The sequence below is a fragment of the Bos javanicus genome, chromosome 2 (genome assembly GCF_032452875.1).
Source record: "Bos javanicus breed banteng chromosome 2, ARS-OSU_banteng_1.0, whole genome shotgun sequence".
NCBI lineage: Eukaryota > Metazoa > Chordata > Mammalia > Artiodactyla > Bovidae > Bos > Bos javanicus.
The window spans coordinates 1,806,231-1,824,395 of record NC_083869.1 but is presented as its reverse complement, the minus strand read 5'-3'; the positions used below and the strand labels follow the sequence as shown (position 1 = coordinate 1,824,395).

At 43.5% G+C, this 18,165-nt stretch overlaps 1 protein-coding gene across 3 annotated transcripts in view; it reads right to left on the bottom strand.

Annotated features, from left to right (window-relative positions):
* The window catches only part of ARHGEF4 (Rho guanine nucleotide exchange factor 4), a 330,100-nt gene that overhangs the window by 110,853 nt on the left and 201,082 nt on the right, over positions 1–18,165 (bottom strand). The window contains exon 1 of one of the 3 annotated variants that reach the window (XM_061431657.1): positions 809–1,142. The exons of the other annotated variants lie outside the window; for them this stretch is intronic. Coding sequence (XP_061287641.1) covers positions 809–866 — 58 coding nt within the window. The 5' untranslated portion in view covers positions 867–1,142. Of the gene's footprint in view, positions 1–808; positions 1,143–18,165 lie in introns of those variants that run through there. 3 annotated transcript variants of the gene reach the window in all.

Sequence of the window (18,165 nt, the reverse complement as noted above, 5' to 3'; positions counted from 1 at the left end):
AGCTCTCACTGCAAGGGCTCAAAACTAACTTGAATGTTTCTAAGAAGTAAAATATAAAGATTATAGTTTAACAGCTAATCAAGGGTCACCACTCTGGGTTTCCTTGCTTAATTAATATTTAGGGTCAATGTCTTCCTATCAATTTGCACCCAGAACTCGGTCCCTAGGATATGAAAGGGAGCCCTAAGAGGAGCCCACTAGTCCCAGGGGACACCACAGCAATCCCATCTCCGGCAAACGCAGTTGCAGCGGGTCCAGGAGGAGAGCCCTTCCTCTGGCAGAGTGACTCAGTCCTGGAGCCAGGACCACACACACTGAATCCAGTCCATCCTTAGCCAGAGAGCCTTCTTCTCCCTCCTATTTTACAGAACCCAGGAGCTGCAGTTCGGAAAGCCAGACCTGTGCCATCGGTCAAGAACGTTTAGAGAAGGGAAACAGCCCATCAAGGGATCACATTCTATTCTCACCGTAAACACTCAATTTCCGAGTTGAGGACGCGACTGGCTAAGAAGGGGAAGAGGGCCGACTAGGCTCAGCTGTAACAGAAGTGGTTAAAAGAAGGGACGAGGGTGGTGGGCGGTGGTGGTGGTAAATCAGAAGAAAACCCGATAAAACAAAGATTCGGAAGAGCGAAGCAATAGGAACCAAGGAAGAGGAAGATGGAAACGAGCAACAGAAAAAGTGCAGGAGGAAAGGGCGGGCGGAGACATCATCTCGAGGGGGATGGACAGAAGGCGCTCTAGACGGACTGACGAGGGGAACCGAAAGGGTGCGGCGGCGCGAGGGGCGGCGGCGGCGGCACCCTTACCGGCGGTGGCCGAGCGCAGGCTCTCCAGGCTCCAGGAGCGGGACAGGGCGCCGCGCATGCCCCCGCTGCCGCCGCGGCCCCCGCACACCACGCCGCTGCTGTCCGAGTCGGAGCCTGGGGACAGCCCGGCGCTACTGCCGCCGCCGCTGCTGCTGCTGGTGCCGAGGTCCCCGCTCGTCTGCCCGCTCGACTCGCTCGGGCATTGCTGCGCTCTCGTGCAGGCGGGTCCGAGCTCCAGCCACAGGTTCGCTGGCGGCTGGGCCGCGGCGGCGCCGGGGCTGCCGGGCGACGGGGCCAGCGAGCCGGGGCCCGGGCCGGGCGAGGGGCGTGCAGACGGCCGCGCGGCGTCCTCGGCCCCATCCCCGCCGCCGCACGGCCGCCGCTCCGGGCCAGCTGACATCATGGGGCTCCGCTAAGGAGGCTCCCGGCCGCCGCCAACCGCGGGGGCTCTGCGGCCGCGGCGGCGGGGACCCTCAGCGGGCGCGGGGCGCGCGCGGCTCGGGCGAGGCCGGGTGTCCACTGGGCAGGATGCGCGCATGTGCTTGTCGCCCGTTCCCGGCCGCCCGGCGGGCGCTGAGCCGCGGCGCCGACCCCGGTGCGGGTCGCGGGCTCGGTCAGCACGCGCTCACGCAGGCGCGCACGCAGACTTGGGGCGGCGGCGGCGGGCGCGGCGCGCTGGGCCCCGGGCAGTTCTCGGTCCTCGCAGGGACGTGCCCTGCCGCCGGCATTCGCGCGCGTGGGTTAGGACTGGGGCATCCTTGGAAGGAGGCGTCCCAGACACCCCGCATCCATGGCAGTGAGGAGAGCTGGCGGGCGCTGGCTTTCCCCCTACAGGATCCAACGCGTCCTTGCCCGTCTTGGGCAGGAGTGTAGGCAGGAGGCCACGCTCAGCCCCGCAAGCCGGGTCGGGGAGCGCGCTTGGTGGCGTCGCGTCCCTCCTCTCCGGGTCTGCCACGCAGCGGTGCGCGGGGAACTTTCGGCACTGACGCCCCTCGGGCCAGCGGGCCAGCAGGAGTATGGCGGTGGTGCTCTGCCATCAAAAGTAGAGGCATGGTCCACGCCAAATAATTTTAGAAAGTGTCTGGCAAAGTCCAGTGACAGGTACAATCGAAAATAGGAGTCACAAAGCACATGACATAGAACCAAGAGCCAAGGATTCTAGGGTTTTTCAAATTTTGTTGTTGCGGAGGCAGGGATTAGAGAACGGAGCGTTTCCTCCAACTCTCCCACATACCCGTGAGCATTCTGTAGGTTCTTGGAGTGTGCCTAGTGGGAGGGTGAGGTACCTCTACTGCTCCAAACATGCGCGACGATCAGTGAGAAGTGTGAGAGGACGTCCCAGTATCTACTGACAAGGGCTAAGCAGGGCTGCCGACAGCCCCATTCCCAGGCTCAGCACTCCTGCAAGCTCTAGGGAGCTGGTTGTAAAGCAGAATAAGTATTAACGATGGTCAGGATGAAATGAGAGGTCCTTGCCATGCCCTTGCATACTAGCTGGTGTAGGGTGAATGCTGGAAAAGTGGTCATTCTCTCCGCTTCCCTCCACTTGGGGTCGATTTCCTGTAGCCCATCTCCTTCCCTAAGCAATGTGTGTGCCCAGCTCTGTATCATAAGGGATCCTGCCTCTTCATAGATGTCATCGCCTCTTCTTACAGGCCCTGGTTTATCTCTTCATATGATACCCACCCTAACAACTCAGGGGGCTGGGACAATGGCATGGCAGCGTTTATGTACAAAGTACAGAACTCTGCGCAAACAGAAGGCAATACTAGTGTTTTGGAAGTTCGATCGATGGGCATTGCAGGGCGACTCAGCTAAATCTGCACCTTGAAGGCCCCCTCCCCTGTTAACTTCTCTGGGAATCCTTCTTGATCATTCCATACCTTGTATGCACACTTCCCACCCATCCCTCCATTCTTTGCTGTCCTTGGGAAGGGCAGCCCTCCTCTGACTCCCCCTTGCTCTTTAGTGCAGGCTTTCTGCAAGGAGGGTCACCATCTGTGTTCTTGTCTGGTTGTCCTGTTGAGGCCTGTGAACCTAGCTAGCCCTTGTAGGTAGGAAGAACTGCTGTGGGAGGGATGAGTCACAGATCAGGAGACACCCTCCCAGTCTGTCTGTGGGTTCTCCCTCCAAAATAAGTGTCCAAGTCCAGCAAGACCCCACTTTCTGTCATCACTTTCTTTCCCTTGCTCTTTGCACTCCAGCTACGGCCTGAGGGCCTTTGCATTTACTGTTCAGGAAACAGCACTTACTGTCTTCATTGAGTTCTGGTATGCAAAAGGGATCCACATTTCTTAAGACCACAGTGGTGATGGCAGCTGAAATTAAGGCTTACTACCTGAGGTTCAGGGCATATCAGGGGACAAAAGTTGTGCAGTGAGATGTAGCTGCCCTGCCCCCACCATGGGAAATATTCCACTATGTATATACCACATACATACTACTGAATCAAGACAAAGAATGAAATAATGCCACTTGCAGCAACATGGATGAATCTAGAGAATATCATACTAAATGAAGTAGGTCAGAAAGAGGAAGACAAATATTTATATGTGGACTCTAAAATACAACACAAATGAACTTATTTACAAAACAGAAACAGACATAGAAAACAAACTTACAGTTACCAAAGGGGAAAGGGATAAATTAGGAGTTTGGGATTAATGGATACAAACTGCTGCTGCTGCTGCTGCTAAGTCGCTTCAGTCGTGTCCGACTCTGTGCGACCCCATAGACAGCAGCCCACCAGGCTCCTCCGTCCCTGGGATTCTCCAGGCAAGAACACTGGAGTGGGTTGCCATTTCCTTCTCCAATGAATGAAAGTGAAAAGTCACAGCGGAGTTGCTCAGTCGTGTCTGACTCTTAGCGACCCCATGGACTGCAGCCTACCAGGCTCCTCCATCCATGGGATTTTCCAGGCAAGAGTACTGGGGTGGGGTGCCATTGCCTTCTCCAAATGGATACAAACTACTATATATAAAATAGATAAACAACAAGCTTTTACCTTATGGCACAGAATAGTCAATATCCTGTAATAAAATAATGGAAAACTTAAAAAAATTTAAAAATATATAACTTTATTTTCATGGAATAATAAATATAGTTGCAAAAGAAGGAGTGAGAAAGTCGCAAGGAATATTAGTTCCATCCCATAGAAATTCTGTGAGAGTCAACTAAAAACTGGTAGAACAAGTGCATCTTTAAAAGCCATACAAAAATAATCAAGTATAGGATAGATATAACAGATTTTTTATATCAATTTTGTAATTTAACTCGGGTCTTTTGTCTTTTACTTCATTTTTTTTCAACTTAAGCAATTATACTACATGATTTCCATATGACTGTTATTCTAACACTTTATATACTTCCTTTTTAGCCATGGATTCTAGCTGTTAATATCTCTCACATCTGTTTAAAAAATCATAAAATATAATCCTAACAGCCTGTAAAAAAAAGTAAAGAGTTCCTATATCAAGCAGAATGGGATAACCTATTTTAATTGGTTTGCAGAAACCTCAAAAAGCTTCAGAATTAAAAAGTAGCTTCATTAAATATCTATTGCAAAATGCTAATGAAAAATTAAAGACACAAGAGGTACAAGATCGAATCTGGGCTTTTGGCAGTGAGAGCACGGAGTCCTAGCCACTGGACCACCAGGGGTTCCCAAGACTGATGTGATTTCTACCGCTCCCCTCTATCCTCTTTTATTTGAGTGCTCATCCTGGTAATCCTTGTTTGTAGTGCCCAGTTGAGAAAGGAAAGTAAAATTTCATGTGCCCTCCTGTCCAAGTCCAGACATACTGGTTATTGATTCTCTCCCAGGGACAACTGTCATCTTCTTGTTCGTCATTATCTAAGTCTTCCTTTTGGCTATCTTTGGAAGTGGCTCTAAGATCTTGTTAGGATAATATCTTCTGCATTGTCTTTGAGAACACCTTTAAATCTAGTTCAAACTACCAGAAATATTTAGTTTGTCTCAGCTGAAATCTGACAAGACGTTTGAAAGGATTTAAGAACTCTATGATCAGAAATTTGGCCAAAATGGAAGCCAAGGTTCACAGCCTTTCAGGACTTTTCTAAGGCCTTTTCCCCTAAGTTAATTGTACAGAGAGAGAAAAAGACATTCCAAAATAGGTGGATGGGTTATTAAATCCTTTCAAATGTCTTCTCAGGTTTCATTTGGACAAACAATAAATATAAATCACAAACTTCAGAGAGGTAATTCTAATCTGGAGAATAAAAGAGGGGAAAGGTCATTTGAATTTAGAGAAATGAAAAATAATGTGTCTTCTCCACAAATATTAGCCAAGAAAGTTTTAGCTATCTGAAACAGATGAACTTATTCCAATTGTTCTTTTATAAATAGTGATTTTTACATCATTCTATATGTCTGGTAACTAAAATTTTAAAACGAAGCTATGAGGTCTCTGTTTGCATTTGTATGTTTCTCTGTCTGTATTAGGTTGGTGAAAAGTAATTTTAGTTTTGCATTGTTGAGCTTTGCCATTTGATATTGGAATACATTCCTAAATAAATTGTGGTTATGGTATATATCATTTTAATGTACATTTCTTGATTTATTTATTTTTTGCTAATAATTTATTATTTGCTGTTTATTTTATATTTATTTTAGACAATGGAACTGATGTTAGACAAAAAGCAAATATGAATCATTTTCTTATTTGATTTCAAAATGGTTCATAAAGCAGCAGAGACAGCTTGCAACCTCAACAACACATTAGTTCACTACTAATGAACACACAGTGCAATGGTGGTTTAAGAAGTTTTGCAAAGGAGTAGAGAGCCTTGATAGTTGGAAATTGATAATGACCAACTGCAAGTCATCATTGATGCTGATCCTCTTATAACTACACACGAAGTTGTGAAGAACTCAACATCGACCATTCTATGGTCATTTGGCATTTGAAGCAAATTAGAAAGGTGAAAAAGCTTGATAAGTGGATGCCTCATGTGTGCTAAATTGCTACCGTCATGTCCAACTTTTTGCAACCCTATGGACTGTAGCCTGCCAGGCTCCTCCTTTGTGCATGGGATTTTCCAGGCAAGAATACTGGAGTGGGTTGCCATTTCCTCCTTCAGGGATCTTCCCTGATCCAAGAATTGAACTCTCATCTATTATGTCTCCTGCATTGGCAGGTGGGTTCTTTACCACTACCACCACCTGGGAAGCCTCACAAGCTGACTGCAATTAAAAAATCTATCATTTGAAATGTCATCTTCTCTTATTATATGCAACAACAATGAACCATTTCTTAATCGGATTGTGACATGTTATGAAGAGTGGATTTTATACAACAACTGGGAATGACCAGCTCAGTGGTTGGACCGAGAAGAAGCTCCAAAGCACTTCCAAAAGCCAAACTTGTACCAAAAAGAGGTCATGGTCACTGTTTTGTTGTCTGCTGCTGGTCTTATTTGCTATACCTTCTTGAATCTCAGCGAAACCATTACATCTGAGAAGAATGCTCAGCAAATCAATGAGATACACCTAAAACTGCAACATCTGCAGCTGGTGTTGGTCAACAGAAAGGGGTCAACTCTTCTCCACGACAATGCCTGACCACATATCACACAACCAACACTTCAAAAATTGAACAAATGGGGCATTGAAGCTTTGCCTTAGATGCCAGATTCATCTAATCTTATGCCACTGACTACCACTTCTTCAAGCCTCTCAAAAACTTTTTGCAGGGAAAACACTTCCACAACCAGGAAGAGGCAAAAAATGCTTTCCAAGTGTTCGTCAAAAACCAAGTGTTCATCAAAATTTGTAAAAATCCAAAGCATAGATTTTTCTGCCTCAGGAATAAACAAATTTATTTCTCACTGGCAAAAATACGTTGATTGTAATGGTTCCTATTTTGATTAATAAAGATATGATTAAACCTAGTTATAATGATTTGAAATTTACAGTCCAAAACTGCAATTATGTTTTCACCAACCTAATATATATGTGGTTGATGTGTGGTATTTCCTACCTCTGGATGATATTACTAAAATTAATTTGTAAAAAGAGCTCTATTTAATTGCCTTAAAAACAAACAAGCACTTACAAACAAGCACAAATTAAGGGTTTGAGAATTATAAGCTCTGAGAATTATAAACTAACACAAACGCTTTTCAGGTTCATGAGATCTGAGAAAATATTCAGTATTAAAACTAGTTTAAGTTCATTGGCTTTGAGTCTGAGCAAACTCCAGTTCAGTTCAGTTGAGCAGTCGTGTCCGACTCTTTGCGACCCCATAGACTCAGCATGCCAGGCTTCCCTGTCCATCACCAACTCCCAGAGCTTACTCAAACTCATGTCCATTGAGTCAGTGATGCCATCCAACCATCTCATCCTCTGTCATCCCCTTCTTCTCCTGCCTTCAAATCATCAGGGTCTTTTCCAGTGAGTCAGTTCTTCGCATCAGGTGACCAAAGTATTGGAGCTTCAGCTTCAGCATCAGTCCTTCCAATGAATATTCAGGACTGATTTCCTGGTTGGATCTCCTTGCAGTCCAAAGGACTTTCAAGAGTCTTCTCCAACACCACAGTTCAAAGGCATCAATTCTTCAGGGTTCAGCTTTCTTTATAGTCCAACTCTCACATCCATCCATGACTACTGGAAAAACCATAGCTTTGATTAGACAGACCTTTGTTGGCAAAGTAATGTCTCTGCTTTTTACTATGCTGTCTATGTTGGTCATAGCTTTCCTTCCAAGGAACAAGAGTCTTTTAATTTCATGGCTGCAGTCACCATCTGCAATGATTTTGGAGCCCCCCAAAATAAAGTCTGTCACTGTTTCCATTGTTTCCTGATCAATTTGCCATGAAGTGATGGGACCAGATGCCATGATCTTAGTTTTCTGAATGTCGAGTTTTAACCCAACTTTTTTACTCTCCTCTTTCATCAAGAGACTCTTTAGTTCTTCACTTTCTGCCATAAGGGTGGTGTCATCTGAATACCTGATGTTATTGATATTTTTCCTGGCAGTCTTGATTATAGCTTGTGCTTCATCCAGCCCAGCATTTTGCATGATGTATTCTACATATAAGTTAAATAAGCAGAGTGACAATGTAAAGCCTTGATGTACTCCTTTCCTGATTTGGAACCAGTCCATTGTTCCATGTCTGGCTCTAACTGTTGCTTCTTGACTTGCATACAGATTTCTCAGGAGGCAGTTAAGGTGGTCTGGTATTCCCATGTCTTTAAGAATTTTCCAGTTTGTTGTGATCCACGTAGTCAAAGGCTTTGGCGCAGTCAATATAGAAGTAGATGTTTTTATGAAACTCTCTTGTTTTTTTGATGATCCAGGAGATGTTGGCAATTTGATTTCTGATGCCTCTGCCTTTTCTAAATCCAGCTTGAACATCTGGAAGTTCACAGTTCACGTACAGTTGATGCCGTGCTCTTGGAGAATTTTGAGCATTACTTTGCTACTGTGTGAGATGAGTGCAACTGTGTGGTAATTTGAGCATTCTTTGGCATTGCTTTTCTTTGGAATTGAAATTAAAACTGACCTTTTCCAGTCCTGTGGCCACTGCTGAGTTTTCCAAATTTGCTGGCATACTGAGTGCAGCAGTTTCACAGCATCATCTTTTAGGATTTGAAATAGCTTAACTGGAATTCCACCACCTCCACTAGCTTGGTTTGTAGTGATGCTTCCTAAGGCCCACTTGACTTCAAATTCCAGGATGTGTGGCTCTAGGTGAGTGATCACACCATCGTGGTTATCTGGGTCATTAAGATCTTTTTTGTATAGTTCTTCTGTGTATTCTTGCTTCGTCTTCTTAGTATCTTCTGCTTCTGTTAGGTCTTGATCGTTTCTGTTCTTTATTGTGCCCATCTTTGCATGAAATATTCCCTTGGTATCTCTAATTTCCATGAAGAGATCTCTAGTCTTTCCTATTCTATTGTTCTCCTCTATTTCTTTGCATTGATCACTGAGGAAGTCTTTCTTATCTCTCCTTGCTATTCTTTGGAACTCTGCATTTAAATGGGTATATCTTCCCTTTTCTCCTTTGCCTTTTGCTTCCAGGTTTGCAAGATGGTGGAGTGGAAGGACGTGTGTTAATCTTCTCCTGGGAGAACTCCAGAATTACAACTTGCTACTGAACAACTGTTGACAGGAAAGATACTCCCACCAAAAAGATATCCACATCCAAGGCAAAGGAGAAGCCCCAGCAAGATGGTAGAGGTGGTGAAATTGAGTTTAAAATCAAATCCCATACCTGGCAGAGACACTCGGATGGCTCAAACAAAATTTTGTGCACACCAGAGGACCCCATAGAGACTGAACCAGTCCTGCATTTGAATGTTTGAGTTTCTCCTGTGGTGGTATGGGTCAGCTGTGGCCTGCCACAGGGGCAAGGGCTCTGGGTGCAGCAGACCTGGGTATGGCATAAGCCCTCTTGGAGAGGGTTACCATTAACCACACCACAGAGCCACCAGAACTTACACAGGACTGGGGAAACAGACTCTTGGAGGGCACAGAAAACACCTTGTGTGCACCAGGACCCAGGAGAAAGGAGCAGTGACCCCACAAGAGACTGACTCAGACTTGCCTCTGAGTGTCCAGGAATCTCTAGCAGAGGTTAGGGTCATCAGTGGCCTGCGGCAGGGTCTGGGACACTGAGTGCAGCAGTGTGCATGGGACCTTTTGAAGGAGGTCACCATTATTTCCTTATTGGCCTCAGGTCAAACAACAGGGATGGAACACAGCCCCACCCATCAACGGAAAATTGATTTAAGATTTACTGAGCATGGCCCTGCCCATCAGAACAAGACCCAGTTTCCCCCTGAGTCAGTCTCTGCCAAAAGGAAGCTTCCATAAGCCTCTTATCCTTATCAGTCAGAGGGCAGATAGAATGAAAACCACAATCACAGAAAACTAATCAAAGTGATCACATGGACCACAGCCTTGTCTTAACTCGATGAAGCTATGAGCCATGCCATGTAGGGCCACCCAACATGGATGGGTCATGGTGGAGAGTTCTTATAAAACATGGTCTACTGGGGAAGTGAATGGCAAACCACTTCAGTATTCTTGCCTTGAGAACCCCGTGAGCAGTATGAGAAGGCAAAAAGATGGGACACTGAAAGATGAACTCCCCAGGTTGATGGGTGCCCAATATACTACTGGAGAAGAGTGGAGAAATAACTCCAGAAGGAATGAAGAGACAGAGCCAAAGCAAAAACAACACTCAGTTGTGAATGTGACTGGTGATGGAAGTAGTAGGATGCTGTAAAGAACAGTATTGCATAGGAACCTGGAACGTTAGGCCCATGAATCAAGGTAAATTGGAAGTGGCCAAACAGGAGATGGCAAGAGTGAACATCGAATTTTAGGAATCAGTGAACTAAAATGGACTGAAATGGGTGATTTTAACTCAGATGACCATTATATCTACTACTGTGGGCAAGAATCCCTTAGAAGAAATGGACTAGCCATCATCGTCAACAAAAGAATCTGAAATGCAGTACTGGGATGCAATCTCACAAATGGCAGAATGATCTCTGTTCATTTCCAAGGCAAACCATTCAATATAACAGTGATCCAAGTCTATGCCCCAACCAGTAATGCTGAAAAAGCTGAAGTTGAATGGTTCTATGAAGACCTACAAAATCTTCTAGAATTAACACCCAAAAAAGATGTCCTTTTCATTATAGGGGACTGGAAGGCAAAAGTAGGAAGTCAAGAAACACCCGGAGTAACAGGCAAATTTGGCCTTGAAGTACAAAATGAAGTAGGGAAAAGGCTAATAGTTTTGCTAAGGGAACACATTGGTAATAGCAAACACCCTCTTCCAGCAATACAAGAGAAGACTCTACACATGGACATCACCAGATGGTCAACACCAAAATCAGACTGATTATATTCTTTGCAGCTGAAGATGGAGAAGCTCTATACAGTCAGCAAAAACAAGCCCGGGAGCTGACTGTGGCTCAGATCATGAACTCCTTATTGCCAAATTCAGACTTATATTGAAGAAAGTAGGAAAAACCACTAGACCATTAAGGTATGACCTAAATCCAATCCCTTATGATTACCCAGTGGAAGTGACAAATAGATTCAAGGGATTAGATCTGATAGACAGAGTGCCTGAAACAATCTATTCTTTTAACTTCTTTGTTTTACCCTCTTTCTACCTATAAAAACTTTCCAACTTGTGCAGTTCCTCAGAAACTCCTTTCTACTTGTTTGGTGGGATACTATTCTGATTCATGAATTATTGTTGCTGTTCGCTTGCTAAGTTGTGTCCAGCTCTTTCCAACCCCATGGACTGCAGTATGCCAGGCTTCCACATCCTTCACTATCTCCTAGAGTTTGCTTAAACTCATGTCCATTGAGTTGGTGATGCCATCCAACCACCTCAAACCTCCATCACCTGCTTCTCCTTCTGCCTTCAATCTTTCCCAGAATCTGGGTCTTTTCCAGTGAGTCAGCTCTTTGCATCAGGTGGCCAAAGTATTGGAACTTCAGCTTCACTATTGATTTCCTTTAGGGTTGACTGGTTTGAGCACCTTGCTGTCTGACAGACTCTCAAGAGTCTTCTTCAGCACCACAATTTGAAAGCATCAGTTCTTTGGCACTCAGCCTTCTTTATGGTTCAGTTCTCACATCTATACATTACTAGTGGAAAAACCATAGTTTTGGCTATAGAGGCCTTTGTTATCAAAGTGATGTCTCTGCTTTTTAATATACTGTCTAGGTTTGTCATAGCTTTCCTTCCAAGGAGCGAGTATCTTTTAATTTCATGACTGCAGTACCATCCACGGTGATTTTGGAGCCCGAGAAAATAAAATCAGCACTGTTTCTACTTTTTTCCCTTCTATGAATAATTGAACAAAGGCAAATAGATCTTCAAATTTACTCAGTTGAAATTTGTTTTTTAAACACAAGTTGCAGCAAATAGAGAATATCAATAGATAAATAGCAATTATTTTTTGAAAATGGATAGTCTAGAGTTGAAGAGTACAGTAACTAAAATTAAAAATTCACCAGAAGGTCTCAATAGTAGGTTTGAATCACAGAAAAAAGAAGTAGCATACCTGCAGAGATAAATAGGGATTATGCAAACTGAAGAACAGAGAGAAAAAAGAGTGAAAAAAAGAATACAGTCTCAGAGAAATAATGAACAATCCCCTAGCACTGTCACTGTTAGGTGGAAGGATTTCTTAAAGGTGGGTACCAGGCAGGGCCCTCCTTTCCCAGCCACGAGTAGATGGAGGAACCCCATTAACCACACCAAAATAATAGGAGTCCCAGAAAGAGAAGAGAGAGAAAGGAGAAAAAAACTCAAAGAAATAATAGTTGAAAACTTCCAAAATTTACTGAGAAACAAAAAACAAACATGTCTAGGAAGCACAACAAATTCTAAGTAGGATAAATGGAAAGACACCCCAAAAGAGACACATCATCCTAAATAGGCTGAAAGCAAAAGACAAGGAGAAAAATCTTGAAAACAGCAAGATAAAAATGATATATAACTTACAAGGGAACCCCAGAAAGATTAACAGCTGACTTTCCAGCAGAAACTGTAGAGGCCAGAGGAAGTGGTATAATAATAAAATTGCTAAGAGAAAAAAAAAAAAAGCCTCTCAACCAAAAGTTCTATATCCAGCAAAGATTTCTTTCAAAAACAAAGGCAAATAGACTTTCTCAGATAAACTCTTAGAAAATTTGTTTTAGGAGACCCAACTTACAAGAAATACCCAAGTTCTTCAGACTGAAAACAAGTTACCCTAGATGGCAATTCAAATGCATATGAACAAAAACAGAGCACTAGTAAAGGTAATTATGTATTTATAAAAGATACTATAAGTTCTTTTTCCCTCTTTTTTTCCTTTAACTGATTTAAAAAGTAATTGTATAAAATTATATGTATCTAAAGTATTGTGAAGTTAAGTGGGCCTTAGAAAGCATCACTATGAACAAAGCTAGTGGAGGTGATGGAATTCCAGTTGAGCTATTTCAAATCCTGAAAGATGATGCTGTGAAAGTGCTGCACTCAATATGCCAGCAAATTTGGAAGACTCAGCAGTGGCCACAGGCCTGGAAAAGGTCCATTTTCATTCCAATCCCAAAGAAAGGCAATGCCAAAGAATGCTCAAACTACCGCACAATTGCAGTCATCTCACATGCTAGTAAAGTAATGCTCAAAATTCTCCAAGCCAGGCTTCAGCAATACGTGAACCATGAACTTCCTGATGTTCAAGCTGGTTTTAGAAAAGGTAGAGGAACCAGAGATCAAATTGCCAACATCCACTGGATCATGGAAAAAGCAAGAGAGTTCCAGAAAAACATCTATTTCTGCTTTATTGACTATACCAAAGCCTTTGACTGTGTGGATCACAATCAACTGTGGAAAATTCTGAAAGAGATGGGAATACCAGACCACGTGACCTACCTCTTGAGAAACCTGTATGCAGGTCAGGAAGCAACAGTTAGAACTGGACATGGAACAACAGACTGGTTCCAAATAGGAAAAGGAATACATCACAGCTGTATATTGTCACCCTGCTTATTTAACTTCTATGCAGAGTACATCATGAGAAACGCTGGACTGGAAGAAACACAAGCTGGAATCAAGATTGCCGGGAGAAATATCAATAACCTCAGATATGCAGATGACACCACCCTTATGGCAGAAAGTGAAGAGGAACTAAAAAGCCTCTTGATGAAAGTGAAAGTGGAGAGTGAAAAAGTTGGCTTAAAGCTCAACATTCAGAAAATGAAGATCATGGCATCTGGTCCCATCACTTCATGGGAAATAGATGGGGAAACAGTGGAAACACTGTCAGACTTTATTTTGGGGGGCTCCAAAATCACTGCAGATGGTGACTGCAGCCATGAAATTAAAAGACGCTTACTCCTTGGAAGGAAAGATATGGCCAACCTAAAGAGCATATTAAAAAGCAGAGACATTACTCTGCCAACAAAGGTCCGTCTAGTCAAGGCTATGGTTTTTCCTGTGGTCATGTATGGATGTGAGAGTTGGACTGTGAAGAAGGTTGAGTGCCAAAGGATTGATGCTTTTGAACTGTGGTGTTGGAGAAGACTCTTGAGAGTCCCTTGGACTGCAAGGAGATCCAACCAGTCCATTCTGAAAGAGATCAGTGCTGGGATTTCTTTGGAAGGAATGATGCTAAAGCTGAAACTCCAGTACTTTGGCCACTTTTGCGAAGAGTTGACTCATTGGAAAAGACTGATGCTAGGAGGGATTGAGGGCAGGAGGAGAAGGGGACGACAGAGGATGAGATGGCTGGATGGCATCACTGACTCGATGGACGTGAGTCTGAGTGAACTCCGGGAGTTGGTGATGGACAGGGAGGCCTGGTGTGCTGTGATTCATGGGGTCGAAAAGAGTCAGACACGACTGAGCAGCTGAACTGAACCGACTGATACAAAAGTCAATTGTATTTTTATGCATTTTTAGTGACCATTCTGAAAATGAAATTAAGAAGACAGTTTCATTTCAAAGCATCAAATATTATATAAAATACTTAGGAAGTAATTTTCAAAGGAAGTACAAACTTGTATTCTGAAAATGACACACTGTCACTGAAAGAAACAAAAGATCTAAATAAATGGGAAAAAATCCTATGTTCATGGATCAGAAAACTCAACACTGTTAAGATGACAATGCTCCCCAAACTCATTTACGGATTCAATGCAATCCTCATCAGAATCCCATCAGATGCAGAGCACATCATGTGAAATGCTGGGCTGAATGTAGCATAAGCTGGAATTAAGATTGCCAGGAGAACTATCAATAACCTCAGATACACAGATGACACCACTCTTATGGCAGAAAGTGAAGAGGAACTGAAGAGCCTCTTGATGAAAGTGAAAGAGGAGAGTGAAAAAGCTGGCTTAAAATTCAACATTCAAAAAACTAAGATCATGGCATCTGGTCCCACCACTTCATGGCAGATAGATGGGAAAACAATGGAAACAGTGGGCTCCAAAATCACTGCAGATGGTGACTGCAGCAATGAAATGAAAAGATGCTTGCTCCTTGGAGGAAAAGCTATGACCAACCTAGACAGCATATTAAAAGGCAGAGACATTTCTTTGCTGACAAAGGTCCATCTAGTCAAAGCTATGGTTTTTGCAGTAGTCATGTAAAGACGTGGGTGTTGAACCATAAAGACAGCTGAGCCCCAAAGAATTGATGCTTTTGAACTGTGGTGTTGGAGAAGACTTTTGAGAGTCCCTTGGACTGCAAGGAGATCAAACCAGTCAGTCCTAAAGGAAATCAGCCCTGAATATTCACTGGAAGGACTGATGTTGAAGCTGACACTCCAATACTTTGGCTACCTGATGTGAAGAACTGACTCACTGGAAAAGACCCTGATGCTCGGAATAATTGAAGGTGGGAGGAGAAGGGGGCGACAGAGGATGAGATGGTTGGATGGCATCACCAACTCGATGGACATGAGTTTGAGCAAGCTCTGGGAGTTGGTGATGAATAGGGAAGCCTGGAGTGCTGTAATCCATAGGATCACAAAGAGTTGGACACGACTGAATGACTGAACTGATTCTAAAAGTCATATGGAACTAGAAGGGATTCAAAAGAGCCATGACATTCCTGAAAAAGAAGGGTAAAGTAGGGAGATTCCACTTCCTGATTTCAAACCTTACTACAGAGTAATGTAAAGAAGACAGTGTGGTTACTAGTACAAGAATGGACATAGATCATGGAATACAATTGATAGTCCTGGAATAAATCCATACATCTATGATCAACTACAGGGGCCATGACCATTCAAAGTGGAAAAATAGTCTTTTCAACAAATGTTCTGCAGGTGCAGAGGGCTTTATGTGATGCTGTGTGCGGTCATCATGTTGGGGCTCACAGAGTCATATCTGGACCTGCTGATTCCACTCAGAGAGGAGTGAGTGTAGTAGACTTTATCTTGGGCACCAGTCTGTGGGGCAGAAGGTGGCATGTTCACACATCATGCTAATTCTTGACTACTCTATGAAACATAGCTAAGTTCTGAAAAGAGGCAAAGATCTCACTGGGACTGCTTAAAGCTCCCTCACTCCAGGTGATGGAACCTGTGATACACATTATAGGGAAGCTTAACTTCCTGCTTCAGCTGTGCTTGAATTTTAAGAGGAACCTATAACAATCTCTGAAAGGATGTCTCCAGTGCTACTTGTCAACCAGCCATTGTTGGGGAAGAGCTGATGTCTATAAAGATAAGCAAATAGAGAAATTTCACCTATAAAAAAGTTACCAGTTAAAAGAAAAGCATAGAACTTGGAAATGGATTTGTAAAACATCAACAGAAAATTTTACAAAATTCCCAACTTTCTGTTTTTTAAGAAGCTTCAAGAGGACATTGGAAAGATTGCATGGAGATTAAAAACATCACTGAATCACAATGAACAGTAGATGAGGTAAACCAGAAAAACAAGGTTGAAGATAAAACTGAGGAACCTAGAACCATGAGGAAAAGGATAAAACAATAAAAATAATGAGAGATTCTAGGGATAGAATCTGGGGTAGAAAGAAATCCCAGAAGTTTGGAATATAAAAGTTGGAGTAGAAGAAATAATTAAAGAAATGAAAGCTTTCCTAAGCTAAATATTCACAGAGACCCAAGCTAACCCTCATATTAATCTGGTGAATACAAGATTTATACTTTTTTATGTAAAAAGAAGTATGAGATAGAGAAATGGAGGGGTGTGCCCAATTTCTCACCCCTATATGACAGACAGCTAAAGCCAGAGCCCTGACTTCTGACTTTCAGAGCAGTGTCCTTGGCATGGGTATGCTGTGCAACTTGTCACAGAGGCTTTTAAAAATCTCTTATTCTGCAATAAATTCATCTGCTAATTAATTCAAATGAGGCCCCGAAATAATAGGAATATGATTATTAAGCATGAATTTGTAAGAATGTTTCATTTCAAGAGCCAAAATAAGGATTATCCCAGGAAAAATGCTACGCTTACCTGTTACTGTCCCTTCCATAAGCCTCTAAACTGTTTCGAGACTTAATGAAGAGTTTATGTTAGAACTATTTTTTCTTTGAAAGGATTCTTTCAGCAGCTGTCAAATCCATTTTCATGACTTTGCTTACGGTAAATTTGAGATTATAATCTTATCTGGGGAGGAATAAAAGCCCACTGCACAATGTAGCATAAGCACAGACATTTGGTAATGGAAAACAATCATGGTAGCTAAACATCTGAGTACCCAGCTCCTGCAGGACCAGCACCCAGTATGCACTTAGTCAGATTCAGAGGTCAGGTCTCATGTCTGCATCAGAGCTGACTCATCAGCACAGCATAGTCCATGCTCTAATGATCAGGACTCACTCACTACTCTGCCATATCATCTTTTGCTAACCTCATTGGCTTTCTACAGGTCTTTAGCTCCAATAGGATCAAACTACAGACATCCTTGAATACCCGCCCTGTCCCCATCCCCAAGTCTAGAAAAGTACATGTTTGATATGTATAGCCATTTTGTTTTTCCAAACCTGTCTAATGCGTTTATTCTTATTTATCCTTTTTTAAGCACCATATTTGGGCTTCCCAGGTGGTGCTAGTAGTAAAGAACTTGCCTGCCAATGCAGCAGACATAAGAGAAGCAAGTTTGATCCCTGCATCAGAAAAATACCCTGGAGAAGAGCACGGCAACCCACTCCAGTATTCTTGCCTGGAGAACCCCATGAACACAGGAGCCTGGCAGGCTATATCCATAGGGTCACATAGAGTCAGACATGACTGAAGCGACTTAGCATGCATGCACCATATTTGGCCTCTTCCTTCAATCAGCTGGATGCCTCTAAACCATAAGGTTTCCATCTAACGTAATCTGTACCTGAGATCTAACATCTGTCCTTGTACTCAGAGCTTTGAGCATTTTCATCATGTCCAGCTGTTCCTGGGTTAAGTTCAGGAAGGGTGGTGGCTGTACATGAAGAGGCTGCATCCTGGCTCTCAGTTCAGTTCAGTTCAGTTGCTAAATTGTATCTGACTCTTTGCAACCCTGTGGACTGCAGCACACAAAGCCTCCCTGTCCATCACCAACTCCTGGCTCTCACTGGGGCCCAGTTTCCTCCTGGCACAAAAATCAGCCCTTTTATGGACAAATATGTGATATGATGATATGATGCTTTTGCCATAGTTTTTGGGAAAGGGCAGTTGGTAAAGAATCTGCCAACAATGCGGGAGACCTGGGTTCCATTCCTGGGTTGGAAAGATCCCCTGGAGAAGGGCATGGCAACCCACTCCAGTATTCTTGCCTGGAGAATTCCAAGGACAGAGGAGCCTGGCAGGCTACAGTCCATGGGGTTGCAAAGAGTTGGACACGACCGAGCGACTTTCACTTCA